Source organism: Arvicanthis niloticus, chromosome 2, assembly GCF_011762505.2.
Source record: "Arvicanthis niloticus isolate mArvNil1 chromosome 2, mArvNil1.pat.X, whole genome shotgun sequence".
In the NCBI taxonomy this organism is placed as follows: domain Eukaryota; kingdom Metazoa; phylum Chordata; class Mammalia; order Rodentia; family Muridae; genus Arvicanthis; species Arvicanthis niloticus.
In genome coordinates this window covers 22,587,417-22,608,967 of record NC_047659.1, presented here as the reverse complement: position 1 = coordinate 22,608,967, position 21,551 = coordinate 22,587,417, and the positions used below count along the sequence as shown (strand labels likewise).

The 21,551-nt window shown below is 38.0% G+C and overlaps 1 protein-coding gene across 2 annotated transcripts in view; it reads left to right on the top strand.

The window, feature by feature from the left end:
- The window catches only part of Zeb2 (zinc finger E-box binding homeobox 2), a 125,673-nt gene that overhangs the window by 102,171 nt on the left and 1,951 nt on the right, over nt 1-21,551 (top strand). For both annotated transcript variants that reach the window (XM_034496442.2, XM_034496443.2), the window contains exons 5-10: nt 7,780-7,968; nt 8,667-8,881; nt 11,462-11,570; nt 12,453-14,422; nt 15,794-15,974; nt 21,477-21,551. The exon at nt 21,477-21,551 is cut by the window's right edge and continues 1,951 nt beyond it. In XM_034496442.2, coding sequence (XP_034352333.1) covers nt 7,780-7,968; nt 8,667-8,881; nt 11,462-11,570; nt 12,453-14,422; nt 15,794-15,974; nt 21,477-21,551 — 2,739 coding nt within the window. The remainder of the gene's footprint in view (nt 1-7,779; nt 7,969-8,666; nt 8,882-11,461; nt 11,571-12,452; nt 14,423-15,793; nt 15,975-21,476) is intronic.

Sequence of the window (21,551 nt, the reverse complement as noted above, 5' to 3'; positions counted from 1 at the left end):
ACCTGAAAAATGTCTGCACTTCCTGGCTTCTGAGTGCTGGGGTTTTATTAGCTTGTCTGCGGTTAGGAGCAGCAATCTCCACTTCACAGCCAGAGGTCCCACAAGAAATAAGGACCACTCCTAGCCTCTTCTCGCATGCCTCCTTCACTCATTCAACAAATATTTAATAAGCACTGTTTTCCTTCCCATACCGCCTGTGGTTTCCAGGCACCTCCAAAATATTTTTTCTTAATCGCCGTGTGTGGTTCTCCCACCAGAAATCTGTGTTGTTTTGACTTTTTAATTGAAAAGAATACAGATGAAACTCTCTAGACTTACCTAGGGGATAGATAACAAATTGATTATGGCAATAAATTCAACGTATGGATTGCTGTGACTCTAAGGATACCCAAGGAGGTACATGCTGGTTCATTTCACAGGTGAGAAAATTAAGAACCAAACCCAAAATAAGTAGTCCAAATGGGGAGTCCCAGGCTCCTCCGAGTTTGACGTGATCTTTCAGTTATCCAGAACTAGATGTGTTCTAGACTGCCCAGTAAGTACTAAAGACACACGGCCCACACCTTTATCAGTTCACATATGTGGAAGAGAAAGATTAAATGTACTATGAAGATGGGCAGTGGTGGCACACGCCTTTAGTCCCAGCACTTGGGAGGCAGAGGCAGAGGCAGGCAGATTTCTGAGTTTGAAGCCAGCCTGATCTACAGAGTCAGTTCCAGGACAGCCAGGGCTATAAGGAGAAACCCTGTCTTGAAAAACAAAAACAAACAAAAAAAAATGTACTATGAAACATTGAAGTTTCATTCACATTTGCAGATGGTATCCAGCAAGCAAAGGAGAGGTGTAGTCAGGAGGCAAGTGGATGTGAAGTGATTCCGTGATCTTACTCAGAGCCATGCTGTGTGTGCCTCGTGAGATAGAAAACAAAGTCCTACTAGTAGAGAGTCTTCAGTTAGACAAGATTTCCTCTACAGCCTCTTAAAACACAGACTGCTGAATCTGTCGTGGGCCCTGACAACTTGCATTTCAAATAAGTTTCCAGGTATATTGGCACCGATATGCAGACCAAACCTTGAAAACCAGTGACTATCCAAAGCAAACACTGACTGTTTTATGGCTTTCTAGGAAAAGAAAGTATGAACTGCTGAGCAAAGTCACTGTCCTAAATACAGCAATGCTAATTCCAGATAGTTAGATTACATGGTTAAGGGAAAGATGAACACATTTTGTTTAGCTGGGGAATTAAAAGTCAATACACTGCATCATTTTGTACTGCTGCAGCGTAAAGTCATTCAAAGGTTACTGTGAGCCTCTACATCTTGATATTCACAATCCTCTCATACAAAATCAAACTTTAAAATTAGATGGCATCCTGGACTGAGCTACTTCCTGCTGTGGAGAGAAATATTTGATCTTGCAGACTGCTACAAATTCCCACCTCCCATTCATTCTTCTCCTCTCTCTTCTAAAGCTTTTAGCATGAATCTAAACATGCTTTGGTATTTGAACATGCTCCCCCAGAGAAAGCCATATAACAGCAGAGGTGGAGAGACCACCAAGACGCCTAATTCTCTGCAAGAGAAGAAACTTCTCTGTTGCTCTTGTCGACCCTTCTCGGGCTTTATACATGCCTCTATACCAGTCGGAGGCTCTGAAAAGCTGCTGTGTGGCTCTGCCTTGAGAAAAAGTTCATCCCCTCTCTTCCATTTTTAAGATATCTGGTGCCAATATATGTATACTGATATTTATTTATTGGTCAACTTTATACAAAGTAGTTGTGAGAATTTATATACCTTTACATATGCTTCTTTAAGCTAAAACAAAAATCAGTGCAAAATTAAATATTGTGGTCTTATCATCAATTAATACTGAAGGAGTTGTTTTTCCCCAAGGGTGAAGAGCTATACACATGACCACTGCTTTTGTTCCCTTTGCCTTGACATAGCAATGTGAATAAAAGCTAGATTTTTCCAGAAGAGTTACTTATTTATGTTAATGTTTGCCAGAGTGGCTTCACAATAATATTAAAATATATCTCTTCAGTTTTTAATGAAAATTGAAAACATGCCAGATTTTAAATTAGTGGTAACAGAGAAGCTGCTTTCTTGTTCAAAGTACAGAAAATAAATGGCAAAAGGAAGCAAGAAAAAAAGAATCAGTATCAGGGTCACATTATAAACTCAGCGACCTGTAAACTATAAGTGAAAATCTCTTTTAGTGTTGTCAAGAATGTGTTCTGAGCAACTCAATTATGGGAACGAACTGGTTCCTGAACCAGTCAATGGTCCCTTTCCACTTAGAGTTCTGCTGACCCTGCTTGTTTTTAGGCAATTACTTTAAAAGTCAGTTTAGACTAACATTCATTATCTACCTTAAAAAAAAAATCAATATTTTCCCAAGACAGTCTTAAAGGTATTTATGAAAGTATCATTAATAAGCATGACTAGTAAGACTGAGTAACATTTTTAAAAGAAAAGAGAGTCTTTGATGACTTGAAGGGATCTAGAAATTTATCTACCAATATTAAAATACATATAGCCATGAGGAAACATTTTTAATTAACATTCTCTTTTTGGATGGAGAAAAGTTTAACTAACCTTAGGGAAGGTTGAGATATTTGCACGACATTAGGGTAAATTTTAGGAGTAAATGCAAAATCCCTAGAGAAGATATGGGAAGAAATTACTTGAGGTTTCTTGTGAATTTTTTGTTATGGTTTGATGATAAATACCATGCAAATATCCTCTGTCAGTGTGTTTTGGCAGTCCTTCCAAGGCAGCCAGGGAGTGAGGAGGATTACAGAAAGAACAAAAATGAGGTTGATTTTATACTAGAAAAACACAGAGGGGAATTCTGTAACTTCTCAGCAAGCTCTCCACCTCATTCCTGTGTCCGCTACATAGTATTATACAATCTTTGTGAAAACAAAAATACAAACTTCCAAATACAATCAAAATTTCATTCTTGCCTACAGGAGTAGGCAAACTGCACTCCCATTCCTTGCTCTAGGACTGAGAGCAAAAGGAGTCTTGGTTTTCAGAGAATGGAACACGACATAGTTCAAAGTAGAAGAGGAAGTTTCTGAGGTAACATGTGTAAAAAGAGGTGAGAGTACAGTCACTAGATGATGTAGCTCGGCCTCAGAACACACAGCTGGATGAGTGGCTGGGGACCATCTTGTCTACCTTTCCCTACTTCTCTGACTGTAAACCTCCTCTCCTGAGTTGAGAACATCAGTCCCTTCTTTCTGCATCTTACAGCTGTAGTCACAAGGCAGCAGCTGTAGTCACTGGGTAGCAGGCGAGCGCTGAGCCAGGAGGCTCATTTTGGAACAAAGTCCTAAAATCATAGGGAAAGGATCCATGGGCCTTCGTTCTGTCTCTTGGTCTCTTTTGGACAAATTAATGATTAGGCTTGTTTCAAGTGCATATAAGCAATTGGGAAAATGGGAGGAGGATTATCCTGGAAATAGCAGCTTGCTTGGGTACTGTAAGGCTTGGTGGTGTGGACATGAAGAGCTATTTCTAGGCAAAGGAAGACTGTAATAAAACCAAACAGAAACTTTCATTGCTTTCCATGGTGGATATGTTGGCTCATTTAAGTTTGCATGCTAGCCCACTCTAAGTGGCTGTAGATAGATGATCGATAGCAGATCCGTCCCACATAAATGAGGGAAAGCCCTAATGAAGTCAATAGATTTAAATGATTAAATGACATTTCTTCATGAAGCCCCTTTTGGATACTCACTGAAGCCATGTCTAACTCCTGCAAGCATTTATGAATACCATGAAACACTCAGTCACGTTGTCTTATTACTACCTTAATTGACAATTGAGTAAAACCCTAAATCCCTAGCTGAACTATCAGATAGATATCTTGTGTTTTGTTTTCATAAAAAAAAAATGTTAAATGCACATTATTTTCTACATCCACCCCATAAATGTTTCTTTTAAAACTACTCATTTCATGGCATATACTCAGTGTTCAGGATCCACAGATTACCACAGATGATCCTTAAATAGAACATTGACTTGAAGCCCTTTCATCCTCACCTCACTTCACACAGAAATCCAGCATGACAAAATCTGATCGAGCCATCAGATTCCCTCTCCAAACACCAGAGTGTATCTAGATGTAGTTCAGTTTGCCTATCCAGAAAAATCAAAATTTTTCTCCCTTTTAAACCCAAAGACTATTAATGCAAATCCAATTGAATTTGCATTTGATTACATTTCTGATGGAAACATTCATATGCAAATGAAAATTCATGCAAAGATAGCCAGATAATTCAAATAGTTGCTGAAATATCAAGATAAAATTAGGATATTAAATGTACATCCATCCACTTTTACTGGGTTACACTAAGGTCATCAAGTGGGACAATATTCTAAAAAGCCTCGAATAAATTTTTTAAAATATTCAAATAGGTATGTGTTCAGAAAAGAACTGTAACATCACTTTGAATTGTCACAGTACAGAAAAAGATGTCAGCCACTGTTAAAGTTAGTCACATTGTTTTAAAACATTCACTTTAGTGGGGTGTGGCGGTACACACCTTTAATCCCAGCATTTTGGTGCCAGAGTTAGGTGGATCTCTGAATTCAAGGCCAGCCTGGTCTACAGAGTGAGTTCTAGGACATCCAGGACTACACAGAGAAACCCTCTCACAAAAACAAACAAAACCCAAATAAAACCATTTACTTTACATTTTGATCCTGGTCTTCCCCTATCATTAAAAAGCAAAAAAAAAAAAAAAAAGGGCAAATAGTTTATGTAACATGGAAGTTCCCCACATACTCCCTAAGGAGTCAGTGGAGCAAGTTCAGTGACATTACCATTATCCTCTCTATCAACATCCTTGTGAAAGCATCTATGGCCTTGTGAATGGAGCAGCTGAGTCATGATGTTAACTGACGGCTGTTAAATCCAACTATGAACAGATATAAGCAAAAGTTCAAGGTAAAATGTACTCATCTAGTACCTCACATCCAAACTCTTTTTAAAAGGAAACACAAACCTTGGAATCCGACAGCTGTTCATGTTAAAGTTAGCAGAAGGTAGAGAGAGAGAAGAAAAAGACTTGAGGTCACAGCATGTGGAACTGTCACCACCTAGTTTGGTGGTCCATAAAATATAAAGAAAATTCTCCTGATTTTTTTTTCTTTTTTTCTTTTTCTTTCTTTCTTTCTTTCTTTCTTTCTTTCTTTCTTTTTTTTTTTTTTTTTTTTTTTTTTTTTTTTTTTTCTTGATCTTATATTTATCCACGATTTCAACTCTTTAGAATTCTAGTGTCTCCACTTTGGCAAATATCACTAACCGTTTATCAGACTGAAAATTCTAAAGATAAAGAAGACACTTTAGCATGTCACTTGGGCAGGCTGGATCTTTCCCCAAGTCTTAAGAGATTTTACTTTGTAAATCTCTCTCAATTCCAGCCACCATTCTTTGTCTCTACCACCACTTCCTTATTCTTTGTCTCTTCAGGGATTTTGGAGAGGAACATACTCCCAGCCTCAACCCTTCGCCAACTCTGAGCAGAACCTACTCTTCCTTTTCTTCTATCCATTTCATACTATAGCCAGAGTCATCAGTAAAAAACAAGTGTTTTCATCCCATACAACTGTCCTTCTTGCTTGGTATCCTTTAATAGCTGCTTCTTCTTCTTCTTCTTCTTCTTCTTCTTCTTCTTCTTCTTCTTCTTCTTCTTCTTCTTCTTCTTCTTCTTCTTCTTCTTCTTCTTCCTTCTCCTCCTTCTCCTCTTCCTCCTCCTCCTCCTCCTCTTCTTCTTCCTCCTCCTCCTCTTCTTCCTCTTCTTCCTCCCTCTCCCCCTCCTCTTCCCCCTCCTTTTTCTTATTCTTGGTCCTAGAATAAAAATGAAAGACCTTAGGAAGGATACTGCCCCCTGCATGTTCCCATTTCTGCTACCTCTGCTCTCCAACATCCTACAGTTTTTTCTTTCACTCTGTACTCCAAGTTAGATAGCAAGATATCCATGTTCCTAGTCATCTGTGTACACACTGCTGTTTTAGCTTTCAGAATAAGTTAATTCCAAATTTCCCCCATTAAAGCTTTTCTAATCTTTAGAACCCATTTGATTCCTGTGTTACCTTTGTTCACACTACTGTACAACACCACCACTATAATACCCAGTCGACGTTGAAATGATGGGTTTATTTTTGAGATGGTGTCATTTGGTTTACTCTTTTTTCTTTCTTTTTCTTTTTCTTGTTTTCTTTCTTTTTTGTTTTCTTTCTTTTTCTTCTCCCTTCCTTCTTCCCTTCTTTCTTCCTCCCTCCCTCCCTTTCTTTGTTTCTTTCTTTGTTTCTTTCTTTGTTTCTTTCTTTGTTTCTTTCTTTCTTTTCTTCCTTCTTTCTCTTGTTTCCTATAGGACAAAGTTAGGTCTGGTCTTCACTGGGGAAAATAAGACTTGCTGTTAAGGCTTTCAATCAACACATGTTGAATAAATGGGAGCTTCTATTTCTTAGTCTTCTTATCTAAAATTTACAAGTTTATAATAATATGAACCAAAGGAAAAAAAGAAAAAGAAAATTAACTAACTTGATTGAACGTTATCACATCACAACTTGCCAAGGATGTTTCCTATAGGGAACCCTGCATGCTTTTTGTAGCAAAGAAAATATGATAAAGATCTAGTGGCATCAGAGTGAACTGTTTTTGAACCATGGTATCAGGTGTCTGCCATGCATTGTGCTATGGCAAGGCACTTTTCTTGGCACCCATAAAGATGAACTAACAGTTACTCTTCCAGCACTATGTTATGTGTAACCTTTTATTTGGGATCCATAAGCCAAGACTAATGTCAGAGATGTATCTACAGATTTTAAGTATGTCATGTCTTCTGACACAAATTGTTGAAGTTGGTTCACAACAATTATTTCATAAAATAATCATAACTTAAGAAGCTAAACTCATGCAGAAATCATGCTGCAGTTTTATCAGTGTGGCTCCATTACTTTTTATTTTATTTTTTATCAGATGTGAACTTAATTTTATTTCCTTTTAACTATACAATGCTGAGCAAAGATCAAAATCACAGTGAGAGAGAATGCTGCATTCTGTGAGTTTTTAGCAAAGTCACACTGTTATATTTGAAGGGATGTCTCTCCATCCACATCTGTCTCAGACTATGTAGACTGACTAACTCTCCAATTCAAAGAAGAGCGTAACAAAAGCTTTTATTTAGCAGCAGATGCATCTGTAGATAGGGAAGTGAAGTTTAGTATGCCTTAAGAAAATTAAATTTCATTTTTTGGGGTGTGATTCACAACAGTTTATTCAAGGGCTTGTGAAAGGTCCGGAGAGGCCTACACTGTCTACTGACCTCCTCAGAGTAGATTGTCAAGGTTTCTATGTCACCAAGGAGCTAAATAATTTACTTTTCTTAAGACAAAATGAAGTTTCATATAGACCATTAAAGTATCTGCAAGTGTATGTTAGGTCATGTTTAGGGATTTTTTTTTTTAGTTCACTTTAATAAGTTTTTAATAAATACATTTTAAATTTTCTTTCATTCATATGTGAATTATACAGAAGAACATTCTAAAAACAAATCTGCCTATTTAAACAAAGTAAGCTCTTTTGGGTGTATTATAAAAATAAGCATTTAATCAGTATTTGGTCCTCTTCCCTTCTGACAAACCAGTTACTTTAAGTCTTACTAGTTACAAGCCAACCTTTGTTACTAACAATAATCTCGAGGATTTGGTCACCTAGGAAAAAGGCCCTGAAAAGACCTTTCTCTTCTGCTTATGATTTCAGTTAAGAATGCAAATTGCACATCAGACTTTGAGGAATACTTTGCCAAAAGAAAACTGGATGAAAGAGATGGCCATGCAGTCAGCATCGAAGAGTACCTTCAGCGAAGCGACACGGCCATTATTTACCCAGAAGCCCCTGAGGAGCTGTCTCGCCTTGGCACGCCAGAGGCCAATGGGCAAGAAGAAAATGGTAAGGCTGTAATTCATTTTTAGCCATGATACTGACCTCTGCAGCTGTTACAATTACAAATGCACTACATGCCTGGGTGTTTACCTTAAAATTTGAAGAACAGCTGCAGAGGCATGGAATTTCATGAGCAAAGATTAGAACTGTAATTTTAGGGTATTGTGAAATTTTTTTTTGTCAGCAAATTTGTGTCATTTGTACATCCAATACAGAATAAGAACAATTACAGCCCATTTCTAAGAGATAAAAATATCTAAATGTATTCCTATCTTTCAGAGATATTTTACTTTTGAGGAAAAAAAAAAAGTTTAAGATCACCGACCCTCACCTTTTGTTCTCTGACACCTGAAAAATCTCCCTCCCTCCTGTGAACTCCTGAGTAGCATGTGAGTCTAGGGTTCAGAGGGACTGTCAGTCACCCGAAGGGAATTTCTTCATTTATCAGCTGTTTAAATCCCCCCTCCCCACAAATAAGCTCAAGTAATTAATTAATTTTCGAGCGCAGTGTGAGCTGATTCGGACAAGCCTTCCCTGGGTGTTCAAGGGGGCCTGGTTGTGAGAAGGCCGGGCGCAATGATGGCGCTGTGCTGGAGCAGATTGCAGCGATTCCTGTCATAGCAGCCCGGGCAGCCAGCCCATTAGCTGCCATTGATTTACTGACCTTTTGGCCCGCTCCTCTCCCTCTCGCCTCTCGGCTACAGACCTGCCACCTGGAACTCCAGATGCTTTTGCCCAACTGCTGACCTGCCCCTACTGCGACCGTGGCTACAAGCGCTTGACATCGCTGAAGGAGCACATCAAGTACCGCCACGAGAAGAATGAAGAGAACTTTTCCTGCCCTCTTTGTAGCTACACGTTCGCCTACCGCACCCAGCTCGAGAGGCATATGGTGACGCACAAGCCAGGGACAGATCAGGTGGGGGTTGGTTCTAAGTGATTTCTTTCTATAATAACCCCTTAGAGAAACGATATTGCTTTGATTGGCAATCATTATTAATTTTTCATGGCATTTTGAAGATGCAGATCTTTTAATGGTAATAGCTTTAATTGAGGTCTAAATGATTTTTTGATGGTCTCTTCTAATATGATTTAATAGTCTTATGTTCACGATCGAATGAGTGTGTTAATTTCTAATTTAGAAATTTTATTTGCACTTTAACTTGACTTTAGTTTCATTTTTATGTTCCACAAAAAGTGAATGAAATTGTAGCATTTTAATTATACATTATTAAACATCTCAGCAATTTTAATTCCATTTTTCACCTAGTTTTGCTTAGGCATTTTTTTTTTTCATATAGGACCTAACGCCCATAAAAGAAGTGTGTATTTCTTTCATTTGTCAAATGAAACAAAACACTTTTAAATTACTTAGAATACTTTACAAGCTTCCTAATTTATGAAATACGCTTTTAGGAAGATAAAAAGACCATATAAGTTATATGCATATATACATAATAAATTGGAAAAGTGATAAATGATAAAAACATTGGTTATAATTAAAATAATTCCATCTCAATATACATGCTTGCAGTTAAATGCCAAAATTGTTCTGCCTCTTTTAGCTAACTTGTTTCTAAAATAAGAACTCTGTCTTGGAAAGGTAAGGATAGACTCTTAACTCTTTGAAATGACTTAGGATTGATTCACAGCATCTCTTAAATGTTTCAGCAAAACTGCTCTTTCTGTCCTCCTGGGAGAATTGACTTTGCAAATTGATATTATGATGTGTTGGGTGGTCACAGTAATGGTGTTTCATAAGTCACAATAACTGGTCCTACAGATACAGAATTGCCCTAAGTAAACTTTGATATTATGTATTTTTTAAATGGTTAAATATGACATTCTCTACAAAACTCCAATTTGTCCTCATAGGCTTTATTGTCTTTGAATAAGGAAAAGAAGATACAAACCCAATTAAGCAAGAATGGAAATACTGTGTTACAAATTTTTACTATTTAAGGCACCAAATCCCATTATCACACCATTTGTTTCTGATTGGACTTGTTACTTGAATGTTTCCCAAAGATCAGCTATAAGTAATAAGCTTGTGCAGTTACACTTTTGTAACAGTTTATCTTCTCATGCTTCTATGCACACAAAAAAACCAAAAAACCCTAAAACCTCTAGGAAAAAAAATGCCTAGATATTTATCTAGTATAACTGCTTTAAATTTCACATGCAGAAGTGTGACTGTGCTGGCGCATTATGAATGGTAGCTTTGGTGTTGAAAAGTCCCCTCATTTGCTCATGGCATTTACAATTAGTAAATTAAAATGATTGTATCATATTAACAGTGGCACAACTAAAGTTTATAGTAGTCCTCTGAGGGCTGTGGGGGAGACAAAGCAGCTGTTGCTGTTTGTTTATGCAACTCGGCAACATATGAGCACTGGTCCCTCAATGGCGCTCGGCGGGTTGGGCTCCGCTTGATCTTTGAAGGTTGCTGCTGTTTGAACAAACCTCCCTGTGTCCCATGTAACACCATCTGTCTCACTAGGAATGTGGGAAGATTCAGCACACCCTAGCAGTTGTCACACCGTTTCTGGGCTGTCTTTTTGCAAAAGGCTTTTGTGTCATTGCTGCAGAAAAAGGCTGGCCTCCTACCTTGAGCATCCAGAGTGGATGACTGTATTTTTTCCCCTAGAATTTTAAGTCACATTGCTTCCCGCCCCCTTGTTCAAAAAGGTCAGCAGTGTTTGAATCTGTGCTCCCTCTAACTTGTCTTTTCAGCAAAGTTTTTTTTTTTTTTTTTTCCTGTTGGTTCTTGCATACTACTAAAAAGGAGAATGAAAAGTCGTTGAAGTCTTTCCTACTGGCTTGTGATAAAACTGTTCAAGCAGCTATAACCCAAGATGTTGTCTCTTATTTGATAATGAATCAAATCTGATAGGCACTACCTAGGAAAAACAGAGTTGACATGGGCCAGTAGCACAGTGAGTGGGATATTTAAGCAGGCATAACAAATATTTATAGTCAAAGGGTTTTTTTGTCTTTTATTTGGGAGGAGGGGGAGGTCGACATGTCTTTAAATTTCAGTTTGATTTAGTGTAAGATACACTTTTACCTGAATACAGAAAACTTCATAAAAATTTGTTTTAAGTGTGGGCTAAAAGAAAAGAACAAATTTTATAATTTTCAGGAACCTATTTTTTTTCCTCAACAAGATAGCAGTATTCCACACTAAAGCAAAAGAACATCTCTACAATCATACATTCTCATCTCAAAGGTCAAAGAAACACTCTAGAAAAAAAGATTACAGGCATCATTGTGAAGTGAGTGTCAGACATGCATGGGAAGTACTTTCTCAAAAGAGAAAAGTTCCCACTTTATTACCCACATTACCACTTTTATTGCAACTCTGAAAGTCTGAGCAGATAAATAAGCATGAACTCAGACCCCTTGACCTGTCTGAAAAAGAGGCCTTGAAAAAGATTCCTAAGCTATCTCCTTTGTGCCTCCCAAGCAAAAAATGACGGCCATTTTTCTCCTTTCACAGCACCAAATGCTAACCCAGGGAGCAGGGAACCGCAAGTTCAAGTGCACAGAGTGTGGCAAGGCCTTCAAGTACAAGCACCACCTGAAGGAACACCTGAGAATTCACAGCGGTGAGTCACAGGGAGCTCGCCACATCACGTTCTTCCCAATTAGAGAAGGTTTCAGTGTACACAGTCCTGGGTGGAATGCTGTGGGCTTACCCCCTTATTTCATAAGCTTTATGAGCCCTGGTGAGTCTTATGGTATCCCATAGATGTTTATCCTTCTTACGGTTCACAAGGGCTTTGATTTTTGTTTTCTGCTAAATCTAGAGGCTTTTACAAAACTGTGTAACGTTGACCTGGAGATATTTGGGCTGCAATTTCAGAAAGATAGTCATTTTTTTTTTTTTGATACCTAAACTTATACAAGAAAAAGTGGGAGAAAACTGGACAGGAACTTGCATATGCTAAACATCCCTGACTCCTGATAGCTGTACATCATAAACCCACATCCTACCACTGAGATTTCTGCTTTATACATAGTTTGATAGCTCTGCCAAACGTTTTATTACCAAATTGGATGGTATTCAAAGAACTAGTTAAATTAGTAGAATCAATGGGATCTCCACAGAGTTGATTAAAGCCATGGCTACAGTTTCCTTTAAATACTGTGACATCTTTATTATGCTATTGACCACACATTAATCTGACACTCTGTTTAAATAGGAGGCTACCGATGGCCTGACAAGATTTGGGATTCTAACTGGAAAAGGCATAGATAGTGTTTACCTTCCACCGCTTACATCTTGAATTATGTCCACCCCGGGGAAGATAAAGCCCAGAGATAGTGATGGTCATATAATTCTGGCTTAAGCATCTAGAATGTAGGATCCACCCACATTCTACACCTAGATTAATTCCATTTGGTTCCACAGATCCTTGTCTCGGCAGACAATTTTGTGTGTTACCTCACCAAAGAAATCTAATGCTAATTTTAATTATCCTTTTTAGGTGAAAAACCTTATGAATGCCCAAACTGCAAGAAACGCTTCTCTCATTCTGGGTCCTACAGTTCACATATCAGCAGCAAGAAGTGTATTGGTTTAATCTCGGTAAACGGCCGAATGAGAAACAATATCAAGACGGGTTCTTCCCCTAACTCTGTTTCTTCTTCTCCTACTAACTCAGCCATTACTCAATTAAGGAACAAGTTGGAAAATGGAAAACCACTTAGCATGTCTGAGCAGACAGGCTTACTTAAGATTAAAACAGAACCACTAGACTTCAATGACTATAAAGTTCTTATGGCAACGCACGGGTTTAGTGGCACTAGTCCCTTTATGAATGGTGGGCTTGGGGCCACCAGCCCTTTAGGTGTGCACCCGTCTGCTCAGAGTCCAATGCCACACTTAGGTGTAGGGATGGAAGCCCCTTTACTTGGATTTCCCACCATGAATAGTAACCTGAGTGAGGTACAAAAGGTTCTCCAGATTGTGGATAATACGGTTTCTAGGCAAAAGATGGACTGCAAGACCGAAGACATTTCAAAGTTGAAAGGTTATCACATGAAGGATCCATGTTCTCAGCCAGAAGAGCAAGGGGTTACTTCTCCTAATATTCCACCTGTCGGTCTTCCAGTAGTGAGTCATAATGGTGCCACTAAGAGTATTATTGACTATACCTTAGAGAAAGTCAATGAAGCCAAAGCTTGCCTCCAGAGCTTGACCACTGACTCCAGGAGACAGATCAGTAATATAAAGAAAGAGAAGCTCCGTACTCTGATAGATTTGGTCACTGATGATAAAATGATTGAGAACCACAGCATACCCACTCCATTTTCATGCCAGTTCTGTAAAGAAAGCTTCCCAGGCCCTATTCCCCTGCATCAGCATGAACGCTACCTGTGTAAGATGAACGAAGAGATCAAGGCAGTCCTGCAACCTCACGAAAACATAGTCCCCAACAAAGCTGGAGTTTTTGTTGATAATAAAGCCCTCCTCTTGTCATCTGTACTTTCTGAGAAAGGACTGACAAGCCCCATCAACCCATACAAGGACCACATGTCTGTACTCAAAGCATATTATGCTATGAACATGGAGCCCAACTCTGATGAACTGCTGAAAATCTCCATTGCTGTGGGCCTTCCTCAGGAATTTGTGAAGGAATGGTTTGAGCAAAGAAAAGTCTACCAGTATTCGAATTCCAGGTCGCCATCACTGGAAAGGACCTCCAAGCCGTTAGCTCCCAACAGTAACCCCACCACAAAAGACTCTTTATTACCCAGGTCTCCTGTAAAACCTATGGACTCCATCACATCACCATCGATAGCAGAACTCCACAACAGTGTTACGAGTTGTGACCCTCCTCTCAGGCTAACAAAATCTTCCCATTTCACCAATATTAAAGCAGTTGATAAACTGGACCACTCCAGGAGTAATACTCCCTCTCCTTTAAATCTTTCCTCCACATCTTCTAAAAACTCCCACAGTAGCTCATACACTCCAAATAGCTTCTCTTCTGAGGAGCTGCAGGCTGAGCCGTTGGACCTGTCATTACCAAAACAAATGAGAGAACCCAAAAGCATCATAGCCACAAAGAACAAAACAAAAGCTACTAGCATAAACTTAGACCACAACAGTGTTTCTTCCTCATCTGAAAATTCAGATGAGCCTCTGAATTTGACTTTTATCAAGAAAGAGTTTTCAAATTCGAATAACCTGGACAGTAAAAGCACTAACCCTGTGTTCGGCATGAACCCATTTAGTGCCAAGCCTTTATATACAGCTCTTCCACCACAGAGCGCATTTCCCCCTGCCACTTTCATGCCACCAGTCCAGACCAGCATCCCCGGGCTACGACCATACCCAGGGCTGGATCAGATGAGCTTCCTACCACATATGGCCTATACCTACCCAACGGGAGCAGCTACCTTTGCTGATATGCAGCAAAGGAGGAAATACCAGCGCAAACAAGGATTTCAGGTAATGAGATATGTCACTTTGTTCTGAAGAAAGGCGATGAAAAGTGTGGGCTCCCGCATATGGATACCTTAGCTATGATTCCCAGACTGCCCGGTACTAAATAAACAAATAAGTAGCCTAAAGGATGCATAAGGTAGAGGAAAACACTCGTAGGTAGGGGTGGGAAATCAGGAATATAAAAGTTTCGAAACAAGCTAGCAAAGCTGAAAGGATAAGCTTATTAAGAAGCTAAGGCAAGAAGATTGATAGTTTAAGGTTAGGCAGCGTAGCAGGACCCTGTATCCAAAACGAACAAAATAAAGAATTCTTTTGAGAATGACGCATTGATACAGATAGTTGCTAAGCTTACCTACCTCCTTCAAACCTCCTTACCAAGGTGTCTGTGACTTGGAGGAATTACATATGTAAATTGTAATATCTTTTTTTTGTTTTATAAAGAGTAGCTCCCTTTTTGAAGAGTACTTTTAAAGAAATATTTTACGTGTTACACAGGACTTCTTGCCTGATTTTCAAATGGCCAAACAATTTGTAGGTGGTAGCATCTGAAAGCAGGCATTGTTTTAGCATTATTTTGTATAATCCCTGTTTGCAGAATAGAAGCCAAAGTGGCGGTGCACTGCTGTAACAGCTGTCCAGTATTCTGGTTAACAACACATCTGCCCTCTCTGTAAATGCATTTAAGCCTATTTAATCTTCTCTAGTATTAATTAGTGCAAATATAGTCTAAGAAAACCAAACTGTGGGCTAGCAAATGAAAATGTATGTTATCACGCAAGTTTGCACTCCTTTGGACCAAGACAAAATAAATATCAAGAAATTTAATAATTTACTGATCCACATTCATTATTGTTCAATGCTGAAGGCTGTTTTAACATAGATAGAACATGGATAAAAAGTGTTATTAATATTCTCTATTTCAAATTAGAAAATTAAATATAAAAATGTAGCTTAAGGCTTTTAGTTGGTAGACATACATTTAAATAGATTGTATAATAATAATATTTTGTACCTAAATATAAAATTCAATTAAAATGAGGTTTCTACAGCTACCAATCATTTCTGAAGTAAAGTACACTGGAAAATATAGTAATTCTGATATTTAATGTTCCCTCATGGGTTTTCCCCAGTATTAAAAAAAATAAAAGTGGAAGATTTAAGAAAACCATTTTTCCCATCTACGGCAGAGAAGGTGTATGTTTTGTTGAAATGTGAAACTTCACATGTTGTTCAGAAGAAAAATGAAAAGATTTTAGTTATAAGATAGATTGGCATCTAGCAGTGTTGAGGATCTCCAGTTGTCAGCCTATGCTCAATTGTTTGGTGTAAACACGAGGAGAAGAGACCGTGTTGAACTATATGATTCTATCACAGGGAGAGCTGCTTGATGGAGCACAAGACTACATGTCAGGCCTAGATGACATGACAGACTCCGATTCATGTCTGTCTCGAAAGAAGATAAAGAAGACAGAAAGTGGCATGTATGCATGTGACTTATGTGACAAGACATTCCAGAAAAGCAGTTCCCTTCTGCGACATAAATACGAACACACAGGTATGAGCGACTTTGACTAGCTAGCTAGAGCTCTCCGGCCTGCTGTATATTTCATAATATTTAATGAGTACACTTGTGCAACATAAGATGTAGCATATGCTGATACCTTCAACAAGGAAGAAGTAATACTTTTGCATAACTCACTAGGACTTTTGTGTTGCTTGTTTATTGGATCATTCATGTGTTTATGAGTGTGCTTGTCTTCCTAACTTTCAAGTTATCTGTAAAACAAATTTACCTATCATGTCAAAGGAAAATTTAAATGCCCAGGGTGATGAAATGGCATGACAAGAGCTAATTATTGAAAAGAAAGTATCTTCAAATTCTTAAGCTGTGGTGAATTTATATATGTGTAAAAGTCTTATAATAAATCTGGTCAGTTTTATACTAGTGGACTCATCCAAACACTAAGTAAGCCATGTTTTGGGGTGACTTTGTTTGGTTTTCATAAATTGGCCATTTTTGAATCAATTATAAGTAATTGATTCAATTTCCACAGAAGAAAAGCAAGAGTCCAAATAAGCCACTGGATCCTGTCATTGAAAGACTAAAATAATATCTCCAATTCATGTGTTATCTATTAATCACTGACACTGTCAAAGCCCTGACAAGACCGTAGCCCCAGAGTTCCCTGGGACTATAGGTTACTTTTCCTAAAAGTGCATCATGTAAAGATATTTTCCACAACCCCAGGTCAGATCTGCAGCTCTGTAGTGGGGTTTCTATCAACGTTCTCTCTCTCCTCTCCATCTTTCTGCTCTAAACAAGGAAACCTAGTCTCACCCTATCCCTAACCCCTTTCCAAGTCTTCTCCACTAGAAATCGGTATTCATCCTAGTGGGAAAAAGAAAGTATCGAGTCATATTCAAATTATTGGAAATGGGAGAAGGAAGGATAAAGTGTAGGAAAACTTTTTACTTTAAACAAGGGCAAAAGATAGCATTGATGGGTGTGTTGTCAAAGAAAAGAGGAGGTGTGAAATCTTACTATCTGCAGATAGGATACATACTCTGATATTGATACCTTGGGAAACACAGGTACCCCACGTCTCCCCAGATCCTTCACTAGCCATGTGTTGGAGGTAGCACATGTGACCAGAGTCAAGCTGAGCACTGCAGGAAAAGTGGCACATGCTGGACCATTAGTGTGGAGAGTAATATGTGAAGAGAATCCAGTTGTAACAGCCTTGCTCCTGGTCCAGCCAGTTCAGCTTCTTTTTCTCCAACCATAATAACTGTGGTTATTATTTTAAAGGGCCAATTGATGATACTTTTAAAACACCCCAAATTGGTTTGCAAATCTACACAAATTTTATACTTGAGTTATGTATTTGAGACATCAATTTCTTTCCTACACTGTTCATTTATTATACTTCCTTTAATACTGAGTCTTATTTAAGTATTTACAGAGTAACAAATATTTTCATGCCTAAATCTACTTTAATTTTAATCAACCTCAAATATATTTTGTATTTCATTATTCAGCTACAATAGGCACATCACTGAAGGCATCTTTCCCTCTCTGATTGGTCTTAAAATATGACCATATGCAAACTCTATCATTTACTACATGGTGAGTGTAAAACTTTTATTTTAGTGAGGGCTCTCATACATAGTGACATCCAGTCAGCATATTTATCTCCTATGAATAAGCTAGTCCATAAACTTCATAGATGTTCAGTTAGTTGAGAGACCCAAAAGTTGACAAATGCAAATGTATATATATATATTTATTTTATTTTAAAAAAAGCACATTATTTTAAAAGTAAAATATCCTGGTCCTTTAAGATGAGAGATCTGCTACCTAGAAACGTTGTCTAGCAACAGGATGCTAGTCATGCAATGGCTTCTCTAAACTGGTGATCCGTTATCCTCCTGTTGTTGTCCCAGCTTGTAGAGTTTCCAATATGTTAACTTTTTGGTCTCTTGACCAAACATCTCATGACATTAAAACTGTCATTGTATTAGGTTTCATCCAAGCAAAATTCTTCATGAAATGTGTCAGTATATTGTATATGTTAAATTTAGCTTGCTTTCTTCTAACTGGGCTCCATAAGCCTTTTGTTTATATTAATATCTAATAATATTTTCAACAAGTTAATATGAATATTATAAGAGAGAACTGTCTTGACTCTAAGGCCGGGCAATGAAGTTGAACTGTCATTTGGTTATTATATGTTGATTATAAATGTGTCATTGATAAAGTATGTTTGTTATCTGTCTATAGAACTGTTTAAATTAAGAAGAAAATTAGTGTCTATTTATTCCTGGGAGTCTGTGCTCTCTCGCCAAAATCTACTTTAAATTTATTTCCTAGGCAGATACCAAAGTCATACTGCTTAATTCTCTTACCAATGGCTTATTGCTTGATTGTTTGCTTGGTTTTGTGGGGGAGGGAGATACCCTGGATAGTACAGAGAAGGAAATACGTTGTAAATGTTAACTTCAATTGGAATAATTGTCATAAACAATGACTGAAATAAAAGATCTGAACCTCCTGGTAGGCACTGTCAAGGACTCATTTTTACTCCACTAAAAGTTCAATCTGATATCTATTGAGTGCTTTCTCTGTTGAGACACTGGTAGGTGCTTTCAAACCACCTAATTTAGAAAGAAATGAAGATATTTCTACTTTGGAGTAAACAAAGTCTTAATTTTAAATAAATTTCTTGTCAATTTTGTTCCTATGTTATATGGCAATTTTTCATACCACAGACCTCCTATTTGTTATTAACTTTAGTCTTTATTCTCGCTGTCTGTTGAGGCATCGGCCTAGCCTACAGTGATGGGTGTTTTCCCGAATCTTGCTCATATAGAAATTTGATTCTAAGACATTTTGATTTGAGTCAGGTAAACTAATCAAACAAATTAAAATTAAAGAAATTCCCAAGTTAGCCTTATTTTAAATTGAATTTATTTAATACCTGTTAGTGAAGGTTCTTAAGATTAATAGAATATTTAATGCAAGAGAAGTGTCAAACTCTCAGTGACTCACCGAGTTTGTCCTTTGCAGAATATCACAGTTGAGTCCTCTATCTTCCCAGGTTGCCTGTTTATGATACAGAATTAATGTGGCCCTATAAGCACAGTGTCTATTACCAAATACATTCTTTGAAAGCTGGCTGCCTGTCCCCATGGGAATCGATCTTCTATGTATTCTAAAAGGTCTGGAAGCTTATCTTGAAGAAGCTGATCAGTCCAGATGCTGCTCTAGTTCTACAATTTTGGAAAATAAAAGTCCTTGTATTCATATATTCTCTCCACAAAGTGACCTAACTGGTTGACCACCTTTGATCCTGAGCTGATGAGACAGTAGCACCAAAAACACATCACAGGATAGCTTTGTTCATGCATCTTTTAACAACTAAAGAAACAAGAAAACTTTCCTGTGTAATTTCTCTCCATTCAGATTTACTTTGTGCATGTGCTCTACTCCTTGATGCATGCATTTTGCTTAGAATCTAGGAGACAGTTGAACCTGTATTAATGGAGGAGAGTTAAGTGATTTAACCCTAATAGGCTGCACACTACACAGTCATTATACTAAACACTTTATAAATTCTATCTGTGGCCAGTCCTCAGGTTAAGTCCCAAAATGAATTTCCTTTCTCTGCAACAACCCTGATCTTAGAAGCAGTTGGCATACTTGAGACTGTATGTTCTCCAGCCTGTCCTAAAAGATGGATGTCAGTGTGATTCCAGAGCTCATCACCCTTATCGAGCACCATTCTGCCCCCATGGAATAATTGCTACCAATGTCATACCCTTCTCCCTGTAACAGCATCATTTTAAATGTGCACTTACAAACAAGGAAGACCAACACTATACCATAGCAGTTTGAACATTTCCTGAAAGGTTAAAAAAAAGTAATACATTCCTAAGTTCTTCTTAAATTCTCTTGTGCTTCCTATTGTTACCTACCAAAATGAAAAAGTACTGTGATTTCTACCACTCTACCAAATATTCTGTTGTCCAGTTTCTCTCATATAAAACATCTTTTCCAAAACTTAAAGACTGAATCTTACATGCCTTAAATTAAACATGCTATCTTCGGGTTACTAGCTAACTTGAAGTAGGTTAATATAATTCTGTCTGCATTTCTCAATCAGCGAGCACTAACAAATTAATTTTGAATTCTTATCTTACAGGTTAAAAAAAATCAAAACAAAACCAAAACTTCCTACTTAAATATTGTACCTTCCCATTACACTCACCACTAAATTTATATCGGGTGTTCCAGTAAAATGAAAACCATCAATGAAATAACAGCTAAAACTGTCTGCATTTTCTAAGTAGTGACAATGCCCTGGAGGCATTCAATAACATTATTAAAGATATTCAATTACTAATTGGGATTGTATATCACCATATAACTGAATACCTGAAGTGTCCAGAATGGGTTCCTAATCTTATAACATGACACTTAGCAAATGAAAATGGGGTTGCCTCTACTAATGCCAGTGTTCTAACGTAATTTGCTGAAACAAGAGTTTGTAGTCGGAAACAGAATCACCTAGCTTCACGTGTGTTATGATGGTACCTCATGCTCCTCACCACTCGTTGACGTTAACTCTGGAGAATCAGGCTGATCTATCTCTCTATTTGTCAGTTCTATTTTGGAAATAAAGTTTTAAGTACGACAGCTCCAAAAGGTGTTGAAGGTGTTCCAGTGCTATTTGTGGCCTGGAATCAACCAGATGTGTTTAGGCTTGGCAGTGGTTTCAAGTTCCAAACACTGGTTAGAAACTGCCTGGAATGTGAGAGGAAGTACAACGTTCCCTAGCTAAGGAGTATTTTAACGCTCAACAAGTGGCTGACATCCCATGGAAAACTCTAGAGGGAAAACACCGTTTGGAGCTAGTTCAGACCCCATGAAATACATCTTTCTAGATTGTATTTCAGATAGTTTCTTCTCCAAGTTTTACTTTTAGAATCCAGTGACTGATAAGACTCTTACCATCTTCTTTCCTCTATCCTGTTCTTTTCTAGCGTGGCAGTTTGCACCTGTTTGAAACTAAGGCCCACCAAAGCAGCTAATTCATGTTGTGACATACAAAGCCAGTGATGGTGCCATTTCTATTGTTCTTACTCAAATTCTTGCCAAAAAAAAAAAAAAAAAAAAAACTGTAAGAATGGGAAGAATTGTCTGGCGGTAAAATGCTGTAGGCCACTAGAAATGTCCTGTTTCACCGGACATTTTTCAGTTTGAGACAGTGACAAAGCCTCCATTTTGAGTTTCCCTTCAGCAGCTATCTCGTTGGTTAACCAATCACATTCTCAGCAGCTATCTCGTTGGTTAACCAATCACATTCATTAGCAATCTGTAGAAAACCAGATTATGAAAATGGACCTTCCTAACCAACTTGGGTTAGACCGGAGTGTGTCGATCTTTCAGACATAAGCAGACATGCTTATGCCTGAGTCTGGACATGCTGACAGAATTCTTGGAAAGAGACTTCATGCCAAGCCACTAATCACCCTGTCATCTTGTTCTTTCTCCCAGGAAAGAGACCACACCAGTGTCAGATTTGTAAGAAAGCGTTCAAACACAAACACCACCTTATCGAGCACTCGAGGC